General features: G+C 42.6%; 1 protein-coding gene across 3 annotated transcripts; it reads left to right on the top strand.

Annotated features, from left to right (window-relative positions):
• Window positions 1–25: 25 nt before the first annotated feature.
• Window positions 26–26,684, top strand: CEP85 (centrosomal protein 85). Of its 3 annotated transcripts, none has more exons than XM_060784468.2 (13): window positions 26–163; window positions 3,933–4,008; window positions 6,865–7,523; window positions 8,761–8,894; window positions 9,663–9,780; window positions 11,485–11,670; window positions 12,104–12,256; window positions 12,469–12,623; window positions 14,093–14,210; window positions 16,393–16,443; window positions 17,100–17,207; window positions 21,202–21,427; window positions 25,127–26,684. In XM_060784468.2, the coding sequence occupies exons 2-13, from the start codon at window positions 3,954–3,956 to the stop codon at window positions 25,288–25,290; spliced, it is 2,127 nt and encodes a 708-aa protein (XP_060640451.2). In that variant the 5' UTR covers window positions 26–163; window positions 3,933–3,953; the 3' UTR covers window positions 25,291–26,684. The 3 variants fall into 3 exon arrangements, with proteins under 3 accessions (XP_060640451.2, XP_060640450.2, XP_060640452.2); XM_060784467.2 differs by having other exon boundaries at window positions 3,929–4,008; XM_060784469.2 differs by lacking the exons at window positions 26–163; window positions 3,933–4,008 and adding an exon at window positions 5,553–5,642.
• Window positions 26,685–27,988: the final 1,304 nt, after the last annotated feature.

Here is a 27,988-nt window from a genome sequence, read left to right as displayed (position 1 = left end):
CCCAACCACCGTGATTTCTCTCACTCGCCTGTTTTGCATAACGGACGCTGCGCATGCGCAGAGAGCTGAGGCTTTCCCCAGCGGTATTCTGAGGGGATTTAATCGTCTTGGTTTGTGTTTCCCCCCTTTCTTTGAAGCTGAGGGACCTATTTGCACTTTAGAGGTAATATAATGATATAACAATGCCTGTACTTGTCTCCTTTCACTCTGTGTCCTTCTCTCTCCTCCTGGCACTAATATCAATTTGCTGCTTTGTGGGGGTTAGGCCTCAAGCTCTCAAACGTGGACGTCAACTCCAAGAAACTTCTGCTAGCATACTAGACAGCCAGGAATGCTCGGAAATGAAGCCCAACATCACCTAGAGGAGCAAAGGTTGAGGTTCCCAAAGGTGGCTATCTGGAGAGTTTGGAAATTCATCTCCCAGAAGTCCCAGCTGGCTTAGACAACACCCAGAGATTCTGCGTGGTGCAGTCCAAAACACTCCAGAGGGACAACGCTTGGGATATAGAAATGCTTGGTCTCTATGGCAGAGTAGAGTGCAGCCTAGTCAAGGCCTGGGCCAACTTGGGCTTTCCCTCCAAGTATTGTGGGCTTCAACTCCCACAATTCCTGACAGCCTACCAGCAGAGGGAAGGCCTAAGTTGGCCCAGGCCTGGAGACTCTAGCCAGTGAGATAGCAAAGGTTTCCCCCTGACATTAAGTCCAGTCGTGTCCGACTCTGGGGGTTGGTGCTCATCTCCATTTCTAAGCTGAAGACCCGGCATTGTCTGTAGACACCTCCAAGGTTATGTGGCCGGCATGACTGCATGCAGTGCTGTTATCTTCCCGCCTGACCAGTAGCTGATCCCCAACCCATCCAAAACACAGACATGTGCCTTTCATCTCAAGAACAGAGAAGCATCCCGAGCTCTGAAGATCACCTGGGAAGGAATCCCACTGGAGCATTGCAACACACCCAAATACCTGGGAGTCACTCTGCACCGTGCTCTTACCTACAAGAAGCAGTGCCTGAACATCAAGCAAAAAGTGGGTGCTAGAAACAATATCATACAAAAGCTGACTGGCAGAACCTGGGGATCACAACCAGATACAGTGAAGACATCTGCTCTTGTGCTGTGCTACTCTGCTGCTGAGTAGGCATGCCCAGTGTGGAACACATCTCACCACGCTAAAACAGTGGATGTGGCTCTTAATGAGACATGCCGCATTATCACGGGGTGTCTGCGCCCTACACCACTGGAGATACTACACTGCTTAGCTGGTATTGCACCACCTGACACCCGCCGGAAAGTAGCAGCCAATAGTGAAAGGACCAAGACAGAGACATCTCCAGCTCATCCCTGTTTGGGTATCAGCCAGCACGTCAACGACTTAAATCTAGAAATAGTTTTCTAAGATCTACAGAGACACTCGCTGGAACACCTCAGCAAGCGAGAGTTCAATAGTGGCAGGCTCAAACCCAGAACCTCAACCAATGGCTGATACCAAATGAGGGACTCCCCCCTGGGCACACAGAGGACTGGGCATCTTGGAAGGCGCTGAACAGACTGTGAGTGTGGAGAGGAGCAAACCACAGACCACCTACTGCAATGCAACCTGAGCCCTGCCACATGCACAATGGAGGACCTTCTTGCAGCAACACCAGAAGCACTCCAAGTGGCCAGATACTGGTCAAAGGACATTTAACCAACTACCAAACTCACAAATGTTGTATTTTATCTGTTTGTTTGCTTTGTTCTGTTAGAAATGTAATATAATTGACTGGTTAACCTGACACGACAAAAAAAAGTAGCTGTTGATTTACTCACATTTGCATGTTTTCAAACTAGGTTGGCAGAAGCTGGGGCTAACTGCGTAGCTCATGCTGCTCCCCGGATTTGAACCGGCGACCTTTCAATCAGTAATTCAGCAGCTCAGCAGTTTAACCCACTGCGCCACTGGGGGCTCCAATGATTATATATGAACTTATGATAGGAAACAGGAGAGAAAATATGCAGGGAAGCTTTAAAAGAAAGATTACTTTTATTGTTGCTGGTAATGCAAATGGGTTAGCAAAGTACAGCTGAAGCAGTTTCTACAGAGTCCAGTGTAAACCCTGCCCTCAGGCTCTGCAGAGGAGCCCCCGGTGGCGCAGTGGGTTAAACCCCTGTGCCGGCAGGACTGAAGACTGACAGGTCGCAGGTTCGAATCCAGGGAGAGGCGGATGAGCTCCTTCTATCAGCTCCAGCTCCTTGTGCGGGGACATGAGAGAAGTCTCCCACAAGGATGATAAAAACATCAAATCATCTGGGCCTCCCCTGGGCAACATCCTTGCAGACGGCCAATTCTCTCACACCAGAAGCAACTTGCAGTTTCTCATGTCGCTCCTGACACGACCAAAAAAAAGGCTCTGCAGAAATTGCTTTAGCTGTATTTTGCTAACCCATTTGGGTCAAGGTCCAGGTGGCATTCAGAAACCTTTTACTGTGGCCATTTTTTTCAGGACCTCAACACTGAGTGAAGGGGGCCCCATCTGAGGCCAGGACCTACAGTTTAAGGAGCACTGATGTATATACCATATAAAAGGGGTTAGACAAGACATGGACAAACTTTGGCCCTCTGTGAGTTTTGGACTTGAATTCCCATAATTCCTAACAGCTGGTGGGAGTTGAAGTTCAAAACACACAGAGGGACGGAGTTGGCCCATGCCAGTGATAGATAATAATAATAATAATAATAATAATAATAATAATAAATAATCTTTATTTGTACCCCGCCACCATCTCCCTAAAGGGGACTCAGGGCGGCTAACATGAGGCCAAGCCCAAAATTACAGTACAGCAAAATAAAATACAAAGAAGCAAAAATAACATCAAAATAAAATACATAAAATAACAAAATAAAATAAACAGTTACTAAATAACATAATAGAGAAATAGGACACAATGGGCAGGCCAAATGCACAGGATAAAATTGATAAAACCCTGGATGAGATAAGTAGTGGGACAATGTGTTTCTGAGGGAGGAGCTCAAAAGGGGCGAACAGTGGGGTTAGACCTTCATTGAGGGTGGAGGGAGGACGGAAACTGTAGTTGGAACAGATGAAATATGGAATATATGTTCACTCGCCAAAGGCACATCAGAAGAGCCAAGTTTTTAGATATTTCTTAAAAGCTGTCACAGTAGGGGCTTGCCTAATCTCACTAGGTTGCAAGTTCCAAAGCTGAGGGGCCACAGTGGAGAAGGCTCTCTTCCTCATCCCCATAAGTCGTACTTGTGATAATGGTGGCGGTGAAAGGAGGGCCTCCCCAGAGGATCGAAGCGATTGTGCAGGTAGATGGTAGGAGATGCGGTCACGAAGGTAGACGGGTCACAAACCATTCAGGGCTTTGTAGGTGATAACCTGCACCTTGAATTGGAATGGGAAGGTGAACGGCAACCAGTGGGGCTCCTTAAACGGGGGGGGGGGGGGGGGGTAGACAGATAGATATGAGCTTATGATAGGAAACAAGAAAGAAAATATGCAGGGAAGCATTAAAAGTTACTTTTTTGTTGCAGATTAGATATAGCTAGGGAGTTCTTACATTTTTCCACTTGGACCACTTTCTACCTGAGAAATGTTTTCATGGTCTCGTTTCTGGCTGAGAGGTTTGTCATGTATAAAATAAAGTATACAAACATTTATTCATAATAAACTGGTATTTGCAAGGCTTGCTAAGCTAATGTTCCTTTTTATCAAGTACAGCTGAAGCAGTTTCTGCAGAGTTCACTATACATCCTGCCTACAGGCTCTGCGGAAACTGCTTTACTTGTACTAGCCTATTTGCATCAAGGTGTAGGTGGTGTTCAGAAACCTTTTCCTGTGGCCAAATTATTCAAGATCTCAATATTGTCAGAAAAGTGGTTTTCTAATTACTGTCTTCTGAATTACTGTCTTCTGAAATTTCAGATAGATTTTATGGTCATTGGGCAAGATGGCTGCCAGTGATAATTCATTAGCAGAAACTTCCTCCTTGAACAACACTGAGGGTAAGTTTCATTTTAAGTTTCTTCACTTGTTGAACCTGAGAGTCCAGGTTGCAATCTTTTATTTCAGTGCTCAGCTTTTTCAGATTAGATAGTCACTGAGGCTCTCTCTTGCATTATTATTATTATTATTATTAGTAGTAGTAGTAGTAGTAGTTAATGGTCTTGATGCTCAGGCCCTAAAGCCTGCTGGCATTCAGACTCTTGCTAAAGATATCAACATCTGCCTCATTAATGACCAAGTTTTGAATTTCTACAAATAGTCTGAGAACTCTTGGTCAAGGTGCTGCTTGACCCATGCCTGTGTAGTTCCACTCCTTACTTACTTACTCAGGCGATCCCTCATTGTCTGAGTACGATTGTCTTCCAAGATCGGTGTCCTGGCGATGGGTACAAAGGTGACTGTGAAGCCCTATTCTTGACCTGCATGTTCTCCCGCAGTGAGGGCATTGGTTTCCAAGTGGAAGGTGGTCCCGGTCGGGGTTGGCTTGATGCGCCTTCCTTGCACATTTCTCTCTTTCGCCCTCCATTTGTGCCTCTTCAAATTCTACAGCACTGCTGGTCACAGCTGACCTCCAGCTGGAGCGCTCAAGGGCCAGGGCTTCTCAGTTCTCGGTGTATATGCCAGAGTTTTTAAGGTTGGCTTTGAGGCCATCTTTAAATCTCTTTTCCTGTCCTCTAACATTCCATTTTCTGTTCTTGAGTTTGGAGTAGAGCAACTGCTTTGGGAGATGGTGGTCGGGCATTTGGACAACGTGGCCGGTCCAGCAGACTTAATGGCGGAAGACCATCACTTCAATGCTGGTGGTCTTTGCTTCTTCCAGCACACTGACATTTGTCCGCCTGTCTTCCCAAAAGATTTGCAGGATATTTCAGAGGCAACACTGATAGAATCGTTCTAGGAGTTGCATGTGATGTCTGTAGATAGTCCACGTTTTGCAGGCGTATAGCAGGGTTGGGAGGACAATAGCTTTATAAACAAGTACCTTGGTATCCCTATGGATGTCCTGGTCCTCAAACACTCTGTGCTTCATTTGGAAAAATGCTGCACTCACAGAGCTCAGGCAGTGTTGAATGTCAGTGTCAATGTTGAGAGGTGGCTGCCAAGGTAGCAGAAATGGTCAACATTTTCTGATGTTGCACTATTAAGCTGTATTTCTGGCATTGGAGAGGAGTTGGCTGCTGGAACAGCACTTTGGTTTTCTTGATGTTCAATGACAGGCTGAGTTTCTTGTATGCTTCTGTGAAGGTGTTTACCGTGGCTTGTAGGTCTTCTTCTAAATGCGCACAAACGACGTTGTCATCAGCATATTGGAGTTTTATAACAGATGTCGTTGTGACCTTGGTTTTGGCTTTCGGTCCACTGAGGTTAAATAGCCTGCCATCTGTCCAATAGATGATTTCTACTCCAGTGGGAAGCTTCCCATCAGCAAGATGAAGTATCATAGCGATGAAGATGGAAAATAAGGTTGGGGCAATAACACATCCCTGTTTGACACCTGATTACACCTTAAATGGGTCACTTTGGGAACCATTGCTGTCCAAGACAATTCCACTACACACTTGCTTGGCAAATGTCATGGATGAAGTAGTCCTGTGTTACATCTGTCTGGCAATATAATTTTCTTGGCTGAAAGGTTAGTTTTCTTATAATATCCTCTAGCCTTCCCCTGATGTTTCTAATTTAAGAGACAGAGTGCATGCCTCTAGTTTCCCAGAGTGTGTGAGTGAGTTTTTCCCAAATCCTCCGTGTTGTGTTAACAAGAAATGCCACAAATAAAATTTGGGCCAGACTTTTACACCCTGGATACAGCCTTGTCAAATCACCTGTTTACTAGGAGGTCGCTTTTCCTTGCTTCATATGACTGGCTTCTAAAACATAAACAACCTCCCTCCTCTCTTGCTCTTCTGTGTTCCTTTCTTGCATTCGTAAATAGAGTTGAGGAATGGTTTGCTCACCTGTTCTTCCGAAATTTGTTATTAGCTGCAGCTTGTCCAGAGCTATGTAAACACACTATGCTGTTTCATTCCCGTCATAATAAAATTGATGTCTGCTACCCTCTTTATAACCATTTTTGGGTATATTGGTGTTTAAAACCAGATACTGAAGAAGAAAACAAGCCCTCTGAAGCCAACATTTTACAGCATTGCACAGAAATTTGAAATTTAGTCAAAATTAGGTGCCTTGCTGCTTGGTTGAGCTGCTGCTGTTTTTCCTGTTTTGAAACTCGAGAGTTACTAAGAATAACTTCACTCTTCCATCTAGTCAGAGCGGGTACTTCTGTGTCACTGTTTTCAGTATGCGGCTCTTTCTTTATTTCATACAGCTGTTGGAAAGAACTGACGTTTATTTTGATAGGGAGATAGAGTTGAAAACATGGCAAGGATTACTTCAGATTCCCAGGAGGTGTTCCTATCTTCTGTTCCTTTGAAGTAGCTACCAACTCCGGTAACAAAAGTTGCAGTTCTGTGGTTTGGGCATGTAAGCAAGAGCTCAACTCATGTTACAGAGTAAGTTTCAGCATTTTCTAAGGCCAGCTTTGAGAAATGTTCTGTGAATAGCAAAACCCTCAGTTGCTGTTACAGAATCTCCTTTGGTCAAATGAGGTCAGTTGAACTGCATATCTAGAGATTAGATACCAATACTTTGCATCCTAAGAGAGGGTTGTCATTCTAAAGGAATCTGAAAGTCTGTTTGCTTTAAAAGATAGCTCTTCTATATTGGGCAAGTTTCCTAGATATTGAATATAATGAAAAGCGATGGGAAAATTAAATATCAGCGAATGTTCTGGGTTGCCGGGAGGTTTTCGGGCCAATGTTCTGGTTCTAACTTCCACAAATTCTATTTTTCTTTCCTAGTATTCTGCAATTCTGGTGCTAGTTCTTCATTTCAACCAATCAAAACCCAGATGGCCATCCCAACAGCTCATGTCACACCTTCCAGGCTGAATCCCTGTCTTGATTCTGTGAATGAATCAAGCACATCTTGGGTCGCTCTGGAACCCTCTCGGACAAGGTCATCCAATGAGAAACAAGGGGAGACATCCAACTTCAACTCTGACACTCTGAGTCACTCCTGGGTATTCCACAGAAACCCTCATATGTACCAGACTGCAGTGGGAAATGTCTGTGATCAATCCTCTGACCCAACAAGTGTGCCACACACTCAAATGCCTACAAGATTGGCTGCTGACCTCACACTTAATCAACCTGTGTCCAAAGATCGGCAAGCCACTGATTATTGGTCCCAGCTCCAAATGGTCTCTCCAGATACCAATGCAGGCTTAGAAGAAGAACCACACCAAAGGTTGTCAAATGCCAAGTCAACAACAGAGACGAACACAGTCTCTGAAAAACATGTGTCATCAGGGCTTTATCCTGCCAGTCTGTATTCCAGCCCAGCAGTTGCTCAGTCTCAACAGTGGAAGCAAGGCTCCTGTGGGCTACATCAGCATGAGAACTGCCCACTTAGTGCCTGTATACAGCGCTTGGAAAAGGTTCGGCTGGAACAGGTGCAGGTACAAAATGCTTTTAAACAGTCTGCTTAACTTCTGATGAAATGGGTATTTAGACAGTGTTTTTAATTTAGAATAAATCCTCATTATTAGCATTGTATGTGAATGGGGTATCCTGTTTGTCTCCCAAAATATATTGTAGTATAGATTAATTAAACTAGTGTTCAGTCTTTTGATATAGGAGTGAATAAAAGGAAACATGCACTTGTTGATTGAAGTTGTTCTATTTGCCATCTTGTGCTTTCAGTCTGTTTGGTGAAATATCCTACCTTTGCAGATTTATTTAGGACAGTGGTTCCCAACCTTTTTTTTTTTTTTTACCATCAAAAGAGTTACAAATCCGTTTAGATTCGATTTGGGATGCTGATTCAGAAAATTGCATTGGACAGACCACATCAGCTCTAGTTTCTGATACAGAACATGTGCCATGGTCAGTGACAGGGAAGGAGTGGCAGGTGGCACGAAAGGAGCAGAAATAAAATAAAATAAATAAAGAGGAAGGAGGCTCACAGACCAAATTTTTGTCCTTGCGGCCCATTGGTGTCCACAGCCCACAGGTTAAGAACCATTGATTTAGGAGAATGTTGATGATGGTTAGTGCTATCTTTGTGGGTGGTATTCAGTTTACAAGACTTTGTACCAGGAAATTACAGGGGTGCAAGTTTTCCAGGAGTTTCAAGCTATATATTCCAAGGAAGGCAATGGCAAATCACTTCTCGGTATTCCTTGGCTAAGAAAACCCTACAGAATTCATGGGGTTGCCATAGGTCATTATGGGGGTTAAAGGAACACAAAGACCTATTAGACAAGGTGGGTAGGAAGGAGAAACAAGCTAAAAGCATTCTTGTATTTGTCACATGCGTGTTTGTAGGATGCTTACAGTTCTCTCCCAACGGCAATTCAGTTGTTCCTATTTTCTCTGTGTTTGGAGAAAATAGTAACAAATAAGTCAGCAAAAGGAATTGGGCTTATCCTGATTTCCTGGTGTGTTTTAAAGAATCTTGCTGTAAAATTCTTATAGCTAGGCCTGGCAAATCTAGTAGATATTTTCCTGTGACACAAACTAGTCAAATATTGTTCCAGACAGAGTTGTTTTTTTCATCGTGCTTGGAAGTGGTTCTCAAATAGCTGCATATAAGAGAAGCCTTGGGTGCTATTGGTATACAAATAACATAGAAAGAAAATAACCTCTGTGATAGGGGCTCATACTTTGTCTGTTTTGTGCACCTCATATTTCCAGTTGCAAAATCAAGCTGCTTGCTACCATCCCTTATTGAACAACACTCCACTACATACTCTTGATCCAGCCCAGTGGGCCAATATTGTGAGTGCAAATGAGAACTTGCTTAGGGAGAGAGAGATTCTCATTGACAGGTAAGAGACCTAACAAGAGGAATACGTTACAGGTTTTTGTAGTGATTAATAATCCTAACATGATATAGTATCATGTTATTACAAAAATTAATATTGCAGTCCTAAACACATTACAAGTAAGCATCACTGGATATAGATGGCCTCTAAATGTAACTATGGTAGTCTTATGGTATCCTTTTTTTTTCTTCTAAGAGGAGAATGAAATTATACAATACTCTCATTATCCTCTCAGTAGTTACAGATGTATTTTCTATTTCAGAAGTACAAAGGATTGATACAGCAAAGTCCTTTTTAAAATGCTCTCCCCCACCCCCTTAATATCATAAGAAAGTTTTAAAGATGGTCCTTTAATGTGTTTGAACAGCTTCTTGTAGTTACATTGAGAGTTGGCTCATTTTTAAGCAGAATACTGAATTTTGCTTCTACATTTGGCTATGAATGTTGTCTTGTGCACTTTATTGCCTTGTGTTACAACAACAACCATTTTTATTGATTAGCCAATTGGCCTTATCAAAAACAGACACAACATACAACATACATCTAGTCCTCTTAAAATAAAATACTGAGAGAAAAGAGAGAAGAATATTTGTTTCTCAAAAAGCTTTTTTATCTTTCTGCCCTGTTTTTCTTTTGATTATGAACAGATACATCATTTAAAATGTCATATAGAAAAGTCACTTTAACTGAAGCAAACTCTTTGCTTTGACCTGTGATGTCCTGATTTTCTAAATGTTTGTGTGTTTATTTGGTGATTTATCTTATTTGAAGGCAGAGGCGGCACATTTCCCAGTTGGAACAGAAAGTATGGGAAAGTGAGCGGCAACTCCATAGTGCAGCCTTTGGCCACCCTGCTTCTTATGGAGACATGTACCTGCTCAGGATGCAGGTAAACCCCAGCATCTGACATTTGGTGTGGTTTGAGGACATCAACTATGTTAACTTACCTGAAAAAAGCCTAAAGGACTAATACTGGTTTGGAAAAGGTGGGCAGATGGAAGAGGCAGGCCATTCATCTTTTGCTTTGCCATCTCTTTAACTCTTTATGTGACAATATTGACTGGAGCTTTGGAAATAAAGTCTAAAGAGAAGCATGGTTAGTTCTACACCTGGTTCGAAAGAGTAGTAGAACGCTGACCCCTTCTTCCACTGGCGCAGGGTGAAGCCTGCGCACTGATCCATACCACCATTGATTATCAAATTAGTGCTTAAAGCCAATGGCCTGCTTCTCTGTGGGGAAGGGGTAGCCCATTGTCCAACACACGTGTCAAATTCAAAACCCATGGGCTGAATTTAGCCCTCCGTGTTACTTCATGTGGCCCTCCAGATACTTAGATATCACTAGAGCGGATGGGAGTTATGATGCAGTAACCTCTGCAAGACTGCTGTTTGTTCTGTTTAGTCATAGTGGAGTTTGAATTTAGATACAAGGCTTGTGGATAGGATGTCTGGCTTTAAAATGCCCTTCAAACATTCCCTAACCTCAGAGTCACAGGGACTGTTTGATTGTAAATCCCATTATTCCCAGTCCACATGATGGATCATCCTAAGTGATTGAAGTTGTTGTTCAATAATATCTTGCCCCCAAATTGAGCACCGACCACTATGCAAAAAAAAAAAATTATAGTTGGCCCTCTGTATTCACATTCTCGATAAAATAGTAAAGAGCAGAGACATCACACTGGCAACAAAGATCCGCATAGTCAAAGCCATGGTATTCCCTGTAGTAACCTACGGATGTGAGAGCTGGACCATAGGGAAGGCTGAGCGAAGGAAGATAGATGCTTTTGAACTGTGGTGTTGGAGGAAAGTTCTGAGAGTGCCTTGGACTGCGAGAAGATCCAGCCAGTCCATCCTCCAGGAAATAAAGCCCAACTGCTCATTGGAGGGAAGGATACTAGAGACAAAGTTGAAGTACTTTGGCCACATCATGAGGAGACAGCAAAGCCTAGAGAAGACAATTATGCTGGGGAAAGTAGAAGGTAAAAGGAAGAGGGGCCGACCAAGGGCAAGATGGATGGATGGCATCCTTGAAGTGACTGGACTGACCTTGAAGGAGCTGGGGGTGGTGACGGCCGACAGGGAGCTCTGGCGTGGGCTGGTCCATGAGGTCACGAAGAGTCGGAGACGACTGAACGAATGAACAACAACAACAAATCCACATTCTATGGGCTTTTAAAGGCAAGACCTTCCACAAGGGAGTGAAAATGTCTCTTTGTGACCAACCTTTAGAGAATTTGTGCAGTAGATAGACTTAGAACAATGTGCAATGACCATTGGAACAGCCTGGATTACGCTCATAGATTACATGTTTAACTTTGAATATATTGTTTTTAAATGTTTAATTGTTTTTTAATGTACTTTTAAATTCTATGTTAATATTTATGTAAGTGTACATTATGTTTTGAGGCATCAAATCGTTGCCTGTGTGTAAAGCCTCCTTGAGTCCCCTCCGGGGTGAGAAAGGTGAGGTAGAAATGTCGTAAATAAATAAAACCATAAGGAAAATGTGGCCCTTGCTGAAAGTGAGTTTGAAACCCCTGTTCTAACAGATGGCTTGTGAACTATTCTGACTCTCAGTTGACTTTTGCAGGAATTGCAGAGGGAGAACACATTCTTACGGGCTCAGTTCACTGAAAAAATGGAGACGTTGACCAAGGAAAAGATTGAAGTGGAGAAGAAACTTGCTGTTTCAGAGGCAGGCATGAAACGGATTCAAGAGGCCAACAAAGAGAGCACACAGAAGCATACAGTGGAGTTGAAGAAACAAGAAGAGAGGGTAGGTTGCCTGTTTCAACATCGAGGGTTGGAAGCCTGTTGGGGTTATGCTCGCTTGGTTCATTTTATAGAGGAGGCGAAAAGAGATATTCTCCCCTCTGCCCTCTGGATGCAGCTCCTTTGGCAAGAAAGTGTGCCCTCAGGGCTATTGAATAGTTGGCGGAGGATGGAGTGGAGCTTCATAGAGGCCCACTGCAGTTTTGCAGGTGACCACGTCTCTTCACATCTTTCCCAAGTACATCTGAGGTGGGATTAGGCTGAACTCTGCAGTGCTTGATTCTGGCTTGACGTGCAGGGCCCAGGTGAAATTCTGGTGCTTGAAGGCAGAAAAAAAAAGCATTTGCCACTCAACTATAAGCAAAGTAGCCTGTGCTTGCATTGTGGGTTAAAGGCATGAGTGTTAAGAATGTCCAAATGTGTGCTGGTTTGTGCAGGTGAAGGCAAGAGACAAACACATTGAATATCTCAAAAAGAAATGCCTAAAAGAATCGGAGCAAAATTGTGAGAAACAGCAGAGAATTGAGACTCTGGAACGCTATGTGGCTGACCTTCCCACTTTAGAAGATCATCGGAAACAACAGCAGCAGGTAGAATATCTTCCAGGTTCTTTTGGAGTTCTCTGCATGTATCCGAGAGTGCGTAAGGGTGGCTGGAGTGCCAATTTATTCCATCAGAAAGACGCCTGACTTCAGACTGCATGGACTTGTAATGGGAGATGTCCCAGTGTTTAGCTTTGTGTAAAAGAACCACTAGAATGAATTTGATTGGCTCTGAAGTGTGCGTTTCTCCAATTTTCTAGTTAAAAGAATCTGAACAGGCAACGGCAGCTCTGCAAGAAACCATCACAGCTCTTGAGACGGAACTTGGGGACATTCGTGCCAATTGCAGAGAGAAGGAATCACAGCTAGAAATGCAGAAACACAAGGAAATGGAACTACTTTCCACTGTGCGCAGGTAGTGATTTCTGGAATCAAGAGGAGATTATGGTGACGATAATGATGATCCCGATCCTGTTTTCTCTCTCAAAAAGAGCAACTCAAAATGGTGTACAGCAGTGTTTCTAAACCTGGGGGTCGGGACACCTGGGGGGTCACGAGAGGGGTGTCAAAAGGGTCGCCAAAGACCATCAGAAAACAGTATTTTCCGTAGGTCATGGGGGTTCTGTGTGGGAAGTTTAGCCCAATTCTATCATTGATGGGGTTCAGAATGCTCTTTGATTGTCAATCCCGACAACTACAACTTCCAAATGGCAAGGTCTATTTCCCCCAAACTCCACCAGTGTTCATATTTGGGCATATTGAGTATTCGTGCCAACTTTGGTCCAAATCCATCATTGTTTGAGTCCACAGTGCTCTCTGGATGTAGATGAACTACAGCTCCAACATTTAAGGTTAATGCCCACCAAACCTTAGTAGTATTTCTGTTGATCATGGGAGTTCTGTGTGCCAAGTTTCGTTCAATTCCATCATTGGTGGAGTTCAGAATGCTCTTTGATTGTAGGTGAACCATAAAACCCAGCAACTATAATTCCCAAATGACAAAATCAATACCCCCCCCCCCCCCCAAAAAAAACAAAAAACCTCCAGGATTCAAATTCGGGTGTATCGGGTATTTCTGCCAATCCATCCTGCATATTAGATTTTTCATTATGGATCATAACTGTAGCAAAATTGCAGTTCTGAAGTAACAGTGAAAATAATTTTATGGTTGGGGGTCTCTACAACATGAGGAACTGTAGTAAGGGATTGCGGGATTAGGAAGGTTGAGGAACACCAATCTATTCCTTGGAGTATCTTTGTTTTATGTGCTCTTTAAACGAATGTTATGTGTTTTGTCTGTTGTTGCACCTCACCTGGATCCATATGGAAAGAGGGTAAAAAAATAAACATTATTATTATTACTATTATTATTATTATTGGGATTGAAATTTCCAGAATCTCCCAAAATCTGCTTCTCAGGGGGGCAGTTTATCATCCCCATGGAGTTGTTACCCCCCAAATTAAACTTTACTAGGCCTGCCCTAGACATGGTAGTTCTGTCTGTTTACTTTTTGATGGTGGCTCCTTAAACTTATGTAGTCAAGAGTCCATGTGCATGCTCACGGCATTCAGAAGGTTGAGAACCACTGGGTTACAGTAAAACTGAAACAATACAATTTAAAACCCAAAAAACTTACAAATATTAAAATAGAGAAATGAAGAGAAATGGATTGAACTGAGAAAATATTAAATTTGTTGTTTCTTAAAAACTTAATGCTATACTGTGCCTATGGAAGAGCTCTAGTATAAACAGTAAAGAGTGGGAAGCAGTGCCTGTATTGAGGTAGGAAGTAGAAATATTAGCAGAACATTATTTTGTGCTTTCATAACAAAAAGAGTCTAAAATTGTGGTTTTTTTCATACTGTTGACATCCTGTGTCTTAGCTTGCAAGATAAGATAGAACGTGGGAAGACTCCTGCAGGAGAAGACTTGGCCCAGGAGGCAGAGAGAGAGAAACGAGAAAAGGAGTCATTGCAGAAAGAGTGTGCCCTTCTCAGAAAGGTAATTATTGCAAGAGGAGGACAAAAGGGGGTCAATAGATGACCTCTTGAGGGTATTACCTGTGGCCCAAAATTGGCCGGTCCATACTGCCACTGAAACATGTGGCTGCTGCATTGTCATCCCCTTCACTACTCAGTGCTTCAGAAATGCAGCCTTTGGGATTCTTTTTTAAAATGTTTGTTTCATATATCTCGGTTTCTTTTCAATTTCTTAAACTATAATAATTAAAAATTGATTCTGTAAATGCTTAATCTCATAAATCAATTCTTTATTTGTTGGGTTCTGTGCTGGAACTGTATACATTCCAGTTCGTTTTGTCAGGCTTCCTCACCCTCCGTTTTAGAGGAGCCAGAGAGTCAGGCACAACTAGACTTAATGTCAATTGGCATCCCTTCCAACTCTAGGGTTCTATTATTGTGTTGTAGTTGTTGTTGTTGTTGTTGTTGTTGTTGTTGTTATTAAGCAGAGTTGTATGGCCACCTTTCATGAGGACTTGGATGTATGTTCCTCCCTGGCCATTGGGGTCCTTTCCTACTCTAGGGTTCTGTTGTTGTTGTTCATATTAAGCAGAACAGGATGGCCACCTGTCAGGAGGGCTTGGATGTGTTTTACTGCCTGGCAGAATTAGGGTTAGACTGAATGGCCATTAGAGTCTCTTCTAACTCTAGAGTTCTATTATTATTGGTGTTGTTCAGGAAAAGACATTGGACCTGGGCTCACTCTAGGTAAGGTAAAGGTTTTCCCCTGACATTAAGTCCAGTTGTGTCCAACTCTTGAGGGTTGGTGTTCATCTCCATTTCTAAGCCAAAGAGCTGGCTACCACTCTTGATAGTCTTGGATTTAAAATCAAATCTGATGTTTTTTAAATTTTTATTTGGTGTCCATTGGAAGAGGGGTGGTCTTATACGGAGAGTATATCCCAAAATCTGTATTTTAACTGTAAAAGTTGGAGGGTCGTCTTATACGCCCAGTCGTCTTATACACCGGAATATACGGTATGCCCTTTTGTGATTCTTTCAGCTCTCCTCTCTGAGGAAGAGCACATACATACTAAGAATAATAAATATACAAAGATATTTTAATAGAGAATACAGCTGAGATCAAGACCTATCAGCAATTAAAAGAAAAAAATGTGAACTTGACATGGTTGCATTATTTACAAATGAAAGAGTATATTAAACAAGATAATAAGATAGGCTTCACCTGGGAAGAATCAATTTGGGATAAAATCTTGAAGGCAAAGAAAAAAGTAATTTCAGTTATTTATAATATACTTCTAACTTGGCTAACGGAATGTGAACAAGTTAAATCATGTATGATAAAATGGGCAGAAAACATCAGAAGACCTATTCAATTCAAAGAGTGGGAACAGATGTGGAACGAAAAGCTAAAATATATGTATGCAACAGATTTAAAAGAAAACTGGGTAAAAATGTTCCACAGATGGTATACCACACCTAAGAAATTATCTTTAATAAATAAAAATTCTTCGGACAAATGCTGGAAAGGCTGCCAGCAGACAGGCACCTTTTATCATATGTGGTGGACATGTAAAGAAATAGTGAAATACTGGTCTATGATACATGAAGAAACACAAAATTTTTGAAAAGAACATTTAAGAAGAAACCTGAATATTATTTACTAGGCTTTACAGACTCGGAATTACAATTACAGGAGAATGAGGACAGACTTTTTACTTATATCACGACAGCAGCGAGAATAGCTTTAGCAAAGATTTGGAAACAAGACAGTATCCCTACCATGGAAGAATGGTTAGGGAAAATTAGAGAAATAAGAGAGATGGATGAATTAACTTTTTTTTTGAAAAAAAATACCGGAAACCCGATAAAGAGGACAGACTGGACCCGTTATGATAATTACGAGAAAGAAAAAAGTAAATAAGAGAACCATTTTAAAGGGAAAGTAATGGAAATATTTTGGAGACATAACACCTGATGAGGAGATGGAAGTCAAACCTTTTTATTTTAGTAGGTTTTATATTTTTATTTCTATGTGTTTTTTTTCTCTTTCTCTTCTTTTTTCTTCTTTTTATATTTTTCCTACTGTTCTATCTTCTTTTAAATGTTCACCCTCTTTCGTTGTAATTATTAAATATCTTAATAAAAATTACTTTAAAAAAAGAATAATAAATATACATGGTGTTTTTTTTACTGTTTTTCAGATTGTGGACAAGCAGAAGAAAAAGATTGATCTGTTATCTTCGCAAGTCAAAGTGAGTTTCTTTTTGACAGATTAGCTACATAATAATCTAGACTGGATTATACTGGTCTATACTGAGCCCATAATCCTTGTTGGGTGAGTGGGCTTATTAAGAAAAGACCCTCCTCATAAAAGTACAGCAGAGTAAGTTGTGAGCAGCAACATGACCCAGCACCAGTAGCCCAAAGTGATAAAAAGAACAAAAAACACACAGACCAATGTTATCTCTTCTATAGGAGGCTTTTCTTTGTAGTAAAATAATATGGTTGCACTATTTACAAGAACTAGGTTTCCATAACACAATAGAAGTTCACCCTTCACATTGGAGCTTTGCACACAAGGTTTCTCTCACATGGAGGTTTACCTCATACTCCTCAGGACGACACTAGCTTTGGCCCACTAACTCTTAACAGGCTTTGGTCTACTCACTCTCCTCAGGACAACATTGGCTTTGGCCCACTGACTCTAACAAGCTTCGGCCTGCTCACTCTTCTCAGGACAACACTAGTTTTGGCCACTGACTCTTAACAGGCTTTGGCCTACTCACTCTTTCAGTGCTTTTGTAATCAAAAACACCCCGTTATTTTTTAAAAATATTTCTGGCAGTTCTTGCGTCCAGCATCCTTCACACAGGCTTAACCTGAAGCTTTTTCTCCACTTCTCTTCCAGGACCTGGAGGCACAAATGGCTCAGGAGGAAGGCACTGGCCAGGCACTCAAGGCTGAAGCGCTGAGGCAGGAGAATGCGCTGCATCAGTTGCGTGTGGCTGTAAAAGAGGTAGCCTTCCTTTGAAAAGTTACCATCTGTTGAACAGATTGATCATCCACATAGTTTTGTTGTTTTTTTTTGGTCGTGTCAGGAGCTCCTGTTGTGAGAGAATAGTGCAATAAGACTCTTGCTGCAACTTTCTCTTTTGAACAGAGCTTTTGATAGTTTAATGAATCTTTATGGTTGGAGGCCATCAGAATATATCCTTTTCGATATATATTTCAATATATATTTCTTGTAGTTTGAATATATCCTTCAAACTACAAGAAAGGCGATTCCATTTGAACATTAGGAAGAACTTCCTGACTATGAGAAGCTGTTCAGCAGTGGAACTCTCTGCCCCGGAGTGTGGTGGAGGCTCCTTCTTTGGAAGCTTTTAAACAGAGGCTGGATGACCATTATTTATTTATTTATTTAAAATATTTATATTCTGCCTTTCTCACCCCGAAGGGGACTCAGAGCGGAGCACAGCATATACACGGCAAACATTCAATGCCTGGATACAATATATAAACATTAAAAAACATTTATCGAAATATTAAAGTACACCATTTAAAATAACACCATTTAAAACCGTCCTAGCCATCCGCATCAAATCCAATTGGCCCTGTCATCTTTCCCATTGCCGCTTCTTTGCCCTGTCCCGAAAGCTTGGTCCCACATCTGTTGGGGGTTGGCTTGAATGCAATTTTCCTGCTTCTTGGCAGGGGGTTGGACTGGATGGCCCATAAGGTCTCTTCCAACTCTATGATTCTATGATTCTTAGAACTTGCCACACTCTGATTAGTTGTAACTCTGCTTTCTTGAAGCGATTGGTTTGGTATTAATACCATTCTTGGTGCTGATTCACAAGATCTTCTCTTTGCATGCCACGAAATGGAATTTCGGGTTTCTTGTATTTGCTGGAAACCTCTCGCTTCCTCACTGTATTTAATTTCTTATCTATGTGATGTCTATCCACCTTTTCTCTCAAATGAGACCCAAAGCCAGTGATATGTTAACACATTTAAATAATATCCCTAAAACAATCCATAATATTAAAAAAATGTTAACCATTAAATGGCATTATGCTTGAAAACATTATAAACAGTTCAAAACACATTACTTAGACGATCCCTCGTTGGACGAGTAGGATAGTCTTCCAGGATCAGTATTCTTGTGGATCCGTAGGTGACTGTGGAGCCCTATTCTTGACCTGCATCTTCTCCCGCAGTGAGGGCATTGGTTTCCAGGTGGAAGGCGGTCCCGGTCGGGGTTGGCTTGACGTGCCTCCCTCCTGGCACGTTTCTCTCTTTCACCCTCCATTCGTGACTCTTCAAATTCTGCAGCACTGCTGGTCACAACTGAACTCCAGCTGGAGCGCTCAAGGGCCAGGGCTTCCCAGTTCTCAGTGTCTATGCCAGAGTTTTTAAGGTTGGCTTTTGAGCCCATCTTTGAATCTCTTTTCCTGTCCACCAACATTCCGTTTTCCGTTCTTGAGTTCGGAGTAGAGCAACTGCTTCGGGAGACGTTGGTCGGGCATCCGGACAATGTGGCCGGTCCAGTGGATTTGATGGCGGAGGACCATCGCTTCAATGCTGGTGGTCTTTGCTTCTTCCAGCATGTTGACATTTGTCTGCTTGTCTTCCCAAGAGATTTGCAGGATTTTCTGGAGGCAGCGCTGATGGAATCTTTCCAGGAGTTGCATGTGACATCTGTAGACAGTCCATGTTTCGCAGGCATATAGCAGGGTTGGGAGGACAATAGCTTTATAGACAAGCACCTTGGTATCCCTACGGATGTCCTGGTCCTCAAACATTCTCTGCTTCATTCGGAAAAATGCTGCACTCACAGAGCTCAGGCAGTGTTGTCTTTCGGTGTTGATGTTGACTTTAGTGGAGAGGTGGCTGCCAAGGTAGCGGAAATGGTCAACATTTTCTAATGTTACACCATTAAGCTGTATCTCTGGCATTGGAGAGGTATTGGCTGGTGACTGCTGGAAAAACACTTTGGTTTTCTCGATGTTCAGTGACAGGCCGAGCTTCTCGCATGCTTCTGCGAAGGTGTTTAGAGTGGCTTGTAGATCTTCTTCTGAGTGCGCACAGACAACATTGTTATCAGCATACTGGAGTTCTATAACAGATGTTGTAACCTTGGTTTTGGCTTTCAGTCTGCTGAGGTTAAACAGCTTGCCATCTATCCGATAGATGATTTCCACTCCGGTGGGAAGCTTCCCAACAATAAGATGAAGTATCATAGTGATGAAGATGGAGAATAAAGTTGGGGCAATAACACATCCCTGTTTGACGCCTGATTCCACCTTAAATGGGTCACTTTGGGAGCCATTGCTGTCCAAGACTGTTGCCATCATGTGATCATGGAGGAGCCGCAGGATGTTCACAAATTTGTTAGGGCACCCGATTTTTGGAGGATGGTCCAGAGAGCACTGCGATTCACTGTGTTGAATGCCTTTGCCAGGTCAATGAATGCATTAGAAACAGTTCAGAACATTAGAAACAGTTCAAAACCCATTACAGCATCTTGTGCAATAAGCGTGCATGGAAATTTTCTTGCTCTTTCCACGCTGATGCAACTTTATGATTGCCTTGCCTCAACTAAAAGAAGATGGCATGATATTGCACATCATGCATCATGTTTACAGGTTGGTTTTCCTTTCGACATTTGAAAAGGGACTGAGGTAAATGGTACTTAAAGACCTGTCAAACCTTTTGTATATGAGGTGGCCTTAAAATGCTAGATCTTTTCCTCACAGTTGAAAGAGAACATATTTTAATTCCTGAAAGGTATGGCAGCCAAGGAATTGCAAAGGCATGAGTTAACAGTTTTGTATTATTTAGTTCTTTGGAGATGGAGTCTGGGGGCCTTTAAACCAAGAAGAATCATAGGAATTGTAGTCTTCATTAATAGAAACTGGGATTTTTCGGTGCGTTTAGATTTTGCTGTTCTTGAGCTGATCCTATTTGGGTAGAAACCAATTTTGAATCAATTGATATCAGTATACTGAGCAAAGAGCTGTGCGTAGTATGGAATTACGAGGGGCATTCATTAAAGATTTCCCCTGACCTACTTCCTGTGGACTGAGAGCAATGAAACTTGGCATAGTTATTAGTCCTTCTCCATCGGTGCCACCTAGGGACACACACTTCTCAAGGAACTTGAGGACTGCTCTGTATTGCACTGGGTTCATTATCAAACCACACCACTTCAGCACCTGTACAATCAAGACCGTTCTTAGTTCTGAGTTGTAAATTGGCACATATCCTATAGAGACTTGCATCATTACACATGTGCAGTTTCAGCGTCCTGTGATCAATAGAAGTGGGTCAGGGGAAATATTTAACAAACACCCTGTGTGTGTGTGTGTGTGTGTATAAACACTAGCCGTCCCCTGCCATGTGTTGTTGTGGCCCATGCTATGTGTATGTGTTTTGTGTCTGTATATATGTGTGTATATTTGTGTATATAAGTATATATGCAGTTACGTGCATGCGTTGTAATGTATTTTTGGGGGGGGGGGCTTTTGAAGTCCCTTTTGCTGTGTTTTTCAGTGTTTTTATGAGTGATGGTCACTCATTGATAGATGTATTGTGTCCAAATTTGGTGTCAATTTGTCCAGTGGTTTTTGAGTTGTGTTAATCCCACAAACAAACATTACATTTTTATTTATATAGTTCCCCGTCGTGGTCCCTGTGAATCCGTACATATGGTAGTTTCTGTGCCTGAGCGGACAGCTTTGGAACCTTATATACCATATATATCACATACTTTTAATGTTCTGAGCTGTGGCATTACGATTTGAGCAGTGAGATGGAGACAGCAGTTAGAAGAGTGTGACTCTTCAAAAGAACTGCATTGGGTAGTGCAGGAACTGCCATCGCCCTGCTCTCTTAGGACTGACATATCTATATACCATGATAGCTTCTCACTAGGGGGCAGTGACAGTTCATGCATTAGTCTGTAATGCTACAATGCATTAGTCTGTAATGCCTCTGTGTCTCTCCAGCTATCTTTACAGAATCAGGAACTGATGGAGAAGAATCTGACTCTTGAGGAGGACCTCCGGCAGACGGAGCCCGGCCAGGCCCTGCCGGATGAGGCAGCCCCCCTTTCCCAAGAGCTGCACAGAGAACTGGTCAGCTGCCTGCAGGACTTGCAGTCTGTCTACAGCATCATAACACAAAGGGCTCAAGGAAAGGATCCCAACTTGTCATTATTGTTGGGCATTCGCAGTAAGTAGAAAGGACTGCTTTCCTCCATTTGAAGAGTCTGGTCAGAATCATGCTGATGTCATACATATCTGTAAGCATCCCTTACATGTGACCATACTGCAAGGGCCATTGTGCAGTTCACAGTCGCAGAAGTGTCATTCTACAACTGCAACTATTTCCCATGGAGCTAAATCTTACTTTTCGTCCTGATAGAGTAGAGTTGTTCTGGTATGGCTGTACCAGGAGCTCCAGCTTATCTTGCTATTTGTTGAGTGTTATATACGTTTTTTAAAGTTCTATGCATTTGCAGTTAGATGGCTTTCCTGACTTTGCAGTTATTGGGTCAATGACCTGTCACTTATCATTAGGTTTCCTAGTTCCGCCCCCTTTTTGGGTTTTGGAGGGAATAGGAGCCATTTTAGGTCAGTCCACACAGAGAAGTCTTTCTTACAGGACTTAAACCAGGGCCTCTTGTAAAAGGCTTCATCATTTACAGCTTGGCCAGGGAGAAATAGCCCCATAGCTTGGCCGGGGAAAAATAGCCCCATAGCTTGGCCGGGGAGAAATAGCCCCATAGCTTGGCCAGGGATGTACAGTCTCAGCACAGCTTTTGCTGGGAACTTTACAGTTTGCTGAGGAACTTACAGCCTCTCAGCTCTCTTGTTAGGGGTCCAGTCCCACAGCGTTTCAGCCAGCCATCACTGGGAAGTGAACATCTTCCTCCTCCTGGAAGTTCTGCAAAGGTCTCTGTTCGGTAATGGCCCTTCGCGGGAACCATAAAGCAGATTGGACCAGGTGTAGGGGCCCCACGCCAACAGAAGAGAAGACAGATTGCCCAGGGTAGAGATCGGGGATTTTCCCAACAGTGAAGGAACAGTTGCCTGCCCTTGGGGGCAAGATCGAGAAAGCCAACACTTTATTAAGAAAACTTTGAATCCAAACTCCAACCATCACCCAAGTCAAAAAAGAAGCACCATTAAAGCCTTGGCAGACCGTGCAAAAAGAATCTGTGAACCCCATCTCCTCCAAGATGAACTGAACCACCTCAACTGGGCTCTCCAGCCACAAGAGTAAAGATGAAGATCCACCCAGAGGAAAAGTGTTCCTGCCATACATCAAGGGAACCACTGATCGCATAGGAAAGCTGATGAGGAAACACAACATACAAACAATCTACAAACCCACCAAGAAAATCCAACAAATGCTACGTTCAGCAAAGGACAAGAGGGATCCTCTCACCTCTGCAGGAGTCTACCGTATACCGTGCAGCTGTGGACAAGTCTACATAGGGACCACCAAACGCAGCGCCCAAACAAGAATCCAGGAACATGAAAGGCACTGCAGACTACTCCAACCAGAGAAATCAGCCATAGCAGAGCACCTGATGAACCAACCTGGACACAGCATTTTATTTGAGAACACAAAAATGCTGGACCACTCTCACAACCACCATGTCAGACTACACAGAGAAGCCATTGAAATCCACAAACATGTGGACAATTTCAACAGAAAGGAAGAAACCATGAAAATGAACAAAATTTGGCTACCAGTATTAAAAAATTCTAAAATTAAAACAGCAGAGAGAAAAACAGGCAGGGACTTCTAAGCACCTTTCATTAAGAGTTTGCTCCAGGCACAGTCAGCCCATTGTATGCTAATCAAGGTGGTCAGTTGAAAAGATTCACACCTAGCCCAACTTACAAAAGCCTTTTGTCTCACCCTGGTCAGTCCACAGATATATAAACTCCTTTTTTTCCCAGCTCCAGCAGACCTCTGAGGAAGCCTGCCATAGATGCAGGCGAAACGTCAGGAGAAATGCCTCTAGAACATGGCCATATAGCCCGAAAAAACCCACAAGAACTGAGTTTGAATCCAATCGTTGAAGCCTTGTTATTTGTTCAGTAATAAAGATTTTGTTGCATCTTTAAAGACTTTGAAGCCCATCTTTTCAGGAAAATCCCAAAAAACCTCTCTCTGAGGCAACCCCGGCGTCCCGTTGGGCTCACAGAAATTAAGTCCTGTTTATAGTCTTTTATAGGAGCCCAGCGCGCGACAGCACAAGAGCCATATGTGTTGTCTCATTGTTGGTCCAATTGGTTTGTTTAATTGGGTTGAGAGGACTTTTATCATGCAGTTACACAATCTTGGATGATGTGTATGTTTTTGTCAGTGCCATCAAATTCTAACTTGATTCACTGAGGAAATAGCCACGTTCCTTCCCACTATGCAACTGGACAGGAAGGAGACTCATTGTGCAGCTGATTATCTCTGCCAGTTTATGTATTCAGAAGGATGTTGAAGTGAAGCCGGCATGTAACCATGGTTCTGTATATTCAAGTAGGATCTTGGGGCTGTTTCTCTACAGCTCTGGAGATAGAAAAAAGACAAGGAACCCGTGGCCTTGCAATCCCCATCAGGACTGATAACTGTAATGAGTAGGACTGAGGAGAAAGAGATTCCAACATCTTGGAGCATGTCGATTACAGGTTGCCTCTTTGTGTTTTAGCAAGTTGTGAAAATTACGAGGGAATTCTGTGCTGTGATAATTCACTTGTTTTGGAGCAGTTCATGCAAATATGTTTGCTCTACTTGAAGGTCTTTCTTTTGTAAGGTTTGGACCTCTTCTATTCTTGCATCTACCATCAAATTTCTGAAGCATTTGAAAATGGTGTCTCGTATTCATCTCACTGAGATAGAACATAAGCTTCCCTTTTGGAAAAAAATATGTACAGGCTTAAAAACATAAAATGTCGAGATATTCATTTGTAAACGTTAAAACAAGCAGATATAAACAAGTGTATAGAGAAACCAACAAAAGAAATCCATTTGTAAAACGAATGTATGCATATGTTGGTAGATTTAGAGTTATAGGTAGGTAGAGTAGAGATGTATGTTTGTTAAGCTGTCATTGTCTATTTTTTAACATATTTTATTATGCTATAAACCAGGGGTCCTCAAACATTTTAAACAGAGGGCCAGGTCACAGTCCCTCAAAATATTGGAGGGCCGGATTATAATTTGGAAAAAAACATGAATGAATTCCTATGCACATTGCACATATCTTATTTGTAGTGGAAAAAAACTCTTAAAAACTATACAATAATTAAAATGAAGAACAATTTTAACAAATATAAACTTACTGGTATTTCAATAGGAAGTGTGGGCCAGCTTTTGGCTGATGAGATAGGATTGTTGTTGCTGCTGCTGCTGTTGTTATGTGCTTTCAAGTAATTTCAAACTTAGGTTGACCCTGAGCGAGGGCCAAGTAAATGACCTTAGAGGGCCGCATCCGGCCCCCGGGCCTTAGTTTGAGGACCCCTGCTATAAACAGAAATCAACAAGCCATATTCTAAGTGTTACAAGGATAAATCCCAAATAATTCAACAAATATTAATTACATTATGCTAATTTACACTAGTATAGATTCTATTTTTTCTACCCTCCCTCCCTCCCTCTCCCTCTCTCCTCAACCACAGTATATTTCTACAAATGGGCAGTCATTGTCTAAATATGCCTGTGTTTATGTACTCATAAGTATTGTAACATTTGTGTACTTTTTATTGTCAACATTTAATTGAAAATATTGGATGAGGGGGGGAGTAGGTCTTCCCTTTGAAAGACACAAGCTAATTTTTGGCATTGCCCCTCTCTGGAGGACATGGGGTCTCTGGTGCTAACCATACAATTGCAACTAATCTCTGTCCTTCTCTGACTTTACAGCTGTGCACTGTTCAGTTAACGAAAAGGAAGACTTCCTGAAGCCAGACCTGCTGGCAAAGAAGCTGGAGGATGTCAAACAGCTGCGCAAAGATATTGAGGATTTGCGGACTGCTATTTCTGACCGATATGCTCAGGATATGGGTGATAACTGCATCACGCAATGAAGGCAAAAAACAAAAATATCATTCAAAAAGTGCTTCTACATTTTAACCCAGATGGGTGCGTTGACACCAAAATATAATATTCTCTTTTAGGCAATAGCCCAACCCACTCCCCACATAGAATATATAGCAGTGGGAGGGGCTACTGCCTCAGTTCCTTTAGTCCGCCGCTCTTGCAGCAGCTGAGGAATCTTTCATTGTTCTTCATCTTTGACTAGTATTTCAGGACTGTGTGAATTTCTTCTCTTGAATGTTTGCTATTTCATGGTTATGATATGTTGACCACCACTTTCTTTAAGAAGCATCCCTCATGTGGGGGGAAAGGCTGCCCAGTGGATGTGTCTGCAGTGTCTGGGGAGAGGCCTTGGGAGTATGATCATGCACTTTCTGCCTCTTTTTCACCCCTCAGGCATGTAAGGACCGCAATTTTGTTTGGAATCCTGTTGGTATAACACACATTTGTTCTTTTGGAAGGGGTGAAAATAGGTATTCACTACCTCCCTTGCACTGCATCCAAATCCACCTCACTAGAGTTGATGTTGACTGGCCTATCTGTGTGCGAATGTGTGATTCAGGTCATGAAGGAGCAGTTGGTCTCTGGCTGCAAAGGGAAAATAAATGAAATGGGTCTCCCATGGAGAGGGCTTTCATTTCTCTTCTCTTTGCAGCTAAGAAAAGCTGCTTGCTTATTATCTGACCTGTCCAGACCAGGCATGGGCACACTTTGGCCATCCAGGTGTTAAGTCCAAGATACCCGGAGAGCCAAAGTTTGCCATGGTTGGTCCAGACCCTTTAAGTGCCTATTTGCCTGCCTGCCTTCCTTCCGTTTTTGTGCGGGGCTCTGTGTGGAAAGGGCTTTGCTCAACCTTCACATGACAGGATCTCATCTGCTTGCCCTTTCTCTGCAGGACTAACCTTTCAGTTCCGAAAACATCTAATAGGGAAGAATCATGCAGTCCTCTGTTTTCATTCCGATGTTACACTTGGTAATGGGAAAGAAGGCAGCTGACTGAATTTCTGTTGTTACTCCAAGAGAGCCTAATCCTTCAAGGATGCTGATTTTTAAAGAAATGTGGCTTATGTGTGATATTTCTGCTCCTTTCCTGTTTTTCCCTTCTTAGAATTGTTGCCCAAAGTTCCACCTACTTCTTTAGGAAAGTCTGAGTCTGCTATGACTCCTTTGGAAGGAACTAGTAGTCCAATTATTTGTGGCATCTGGTCAAACTTGTTTGCCAATGGAAGAATTGCATGTGTCTGCACAGAAAACCTCAGGGCTATAGTTTTTATATCCAAATAATATTTTGTCATTGCTAAAACCAAAAGAATGCTTGTTTGTCCTTTGTATATTGTTTACAAAATAAAGAAACCATCAGCCATCAGCTGTGGACCAACCTGAACGTTTGGTATCCTTGGTTTCATTGAATCGCCAGGAATTCACTTTCCCAGTTTTTCTTGTCCTACTTTTCCTGTATTACACTACTGTAGTGTTTCTCAACCTGGGGGTCGGGACCTCTAGGTGGGTCGTGAGGGGGTGTCAGAAGGGTCGCCACAGACCACCAGAAAACACAGTATTTTGTAGGCGAACGATAAATCCCAGCAACTACAACTCCCAAATATCAAAGTCTGTTTTCTCCAAAATCCACCAATGTTCACATTTGGGCGTATTGAGTATTCAAGCCAAGTTTGGTCCAGATTCATCATTGCTGGAGTCCACAGTGCTCTCAGGATGTAGATTAACTACAACTCCAAAACTCAATGCCCACCAAACCAAACATTGGAGTTTTGTGTGCCAAGTTTGGTTCAATTCCATTGTTGGTGTAGTTCAGAATGCTCTTTGATTGTAGCTGAACTATCAATCCCAGCAACTACAACTCCCAAATGACAAAATCAATCCAACCCCACCAGTAATCAAATTGGGGCGTATCGGGTATTTCTGTCAAATTTGGTCCAGTGAATGAAGATACATCCTGCTTATCAGATATTTACATTATTTATTTACGACGTTCATATGCCACCCTTCTCACCCCGAAGGGGACTCAGAGTGGTTTACAAGATATATATACATACAATATATAAAGAGCCCTGGACCCTTGCCCGTCTTGGCTAATTAAATCGGCCAGGGATAGGTTGATTGATTGGTTTGTGTTGGTCATTAATGCATCGTTGAAGCAGGGGATTTTTCCATCTCAATTAAAACAGGCTGTGGTTCGACCACTCCTGAAAAAGACTTCCCTTGACTCCATGGTGCTGAGCAACTACAAACCAATTTCCAACCTTTCTTTTTTGGGCAAGGTGCTAGAGCGGGTGGTCACCTCTCACCTCCAGGGCTTTCTGGATGACATCAGTTACCTGGACCAGTCACAGTCTGGCTTCAGGCCTGGCCACGGCACCGAGACGGCTTTGGTCGGCTTGGTGGATGACCTCCGCAGGGAGCTGGACAAGGGGGAGTGTGACCCTGCTGGTTCTCTTGGATATTTCAACGGCTTTCAATACCATCGATTGTGGTATCCTTCTGGGACGACTGTCCGGGATAGGTCTCGGGGGCACAGTACTGTCGTGGCTCCGGTCCTTCCTGGAGGGTCGATCCCAGATGGTGAAGCTGGGAGGCGCCTGCTCGGACCCCTGGCCTTTGACCTGTGGGGTCCCGCAAGGTTCCATTCTGTCTCCCATGCTTTCTAACATCTACATGAAACCGCTGTGA

The sequence above is a fragment of the Anolis sagrei genome, chromosome X, assembly GCF_037176765.1.
Source record: "Anolis sagrei isolate rAnoSag1 chromosome X, rAnoSag1.mat, whole genome shotgun sequence".
In the NCBI taxonomy this organism is placed as follows: Eukaryota; Metazoa; Chordata; class Lepidosauria; order Squamata; family Dactyloidae; genus Anolis; species Anolis sagrei.
Note: the sequence above shows the minus strand (reverse complement) of the source record. Positions and strands in the feature narration are given on the sequence as shown.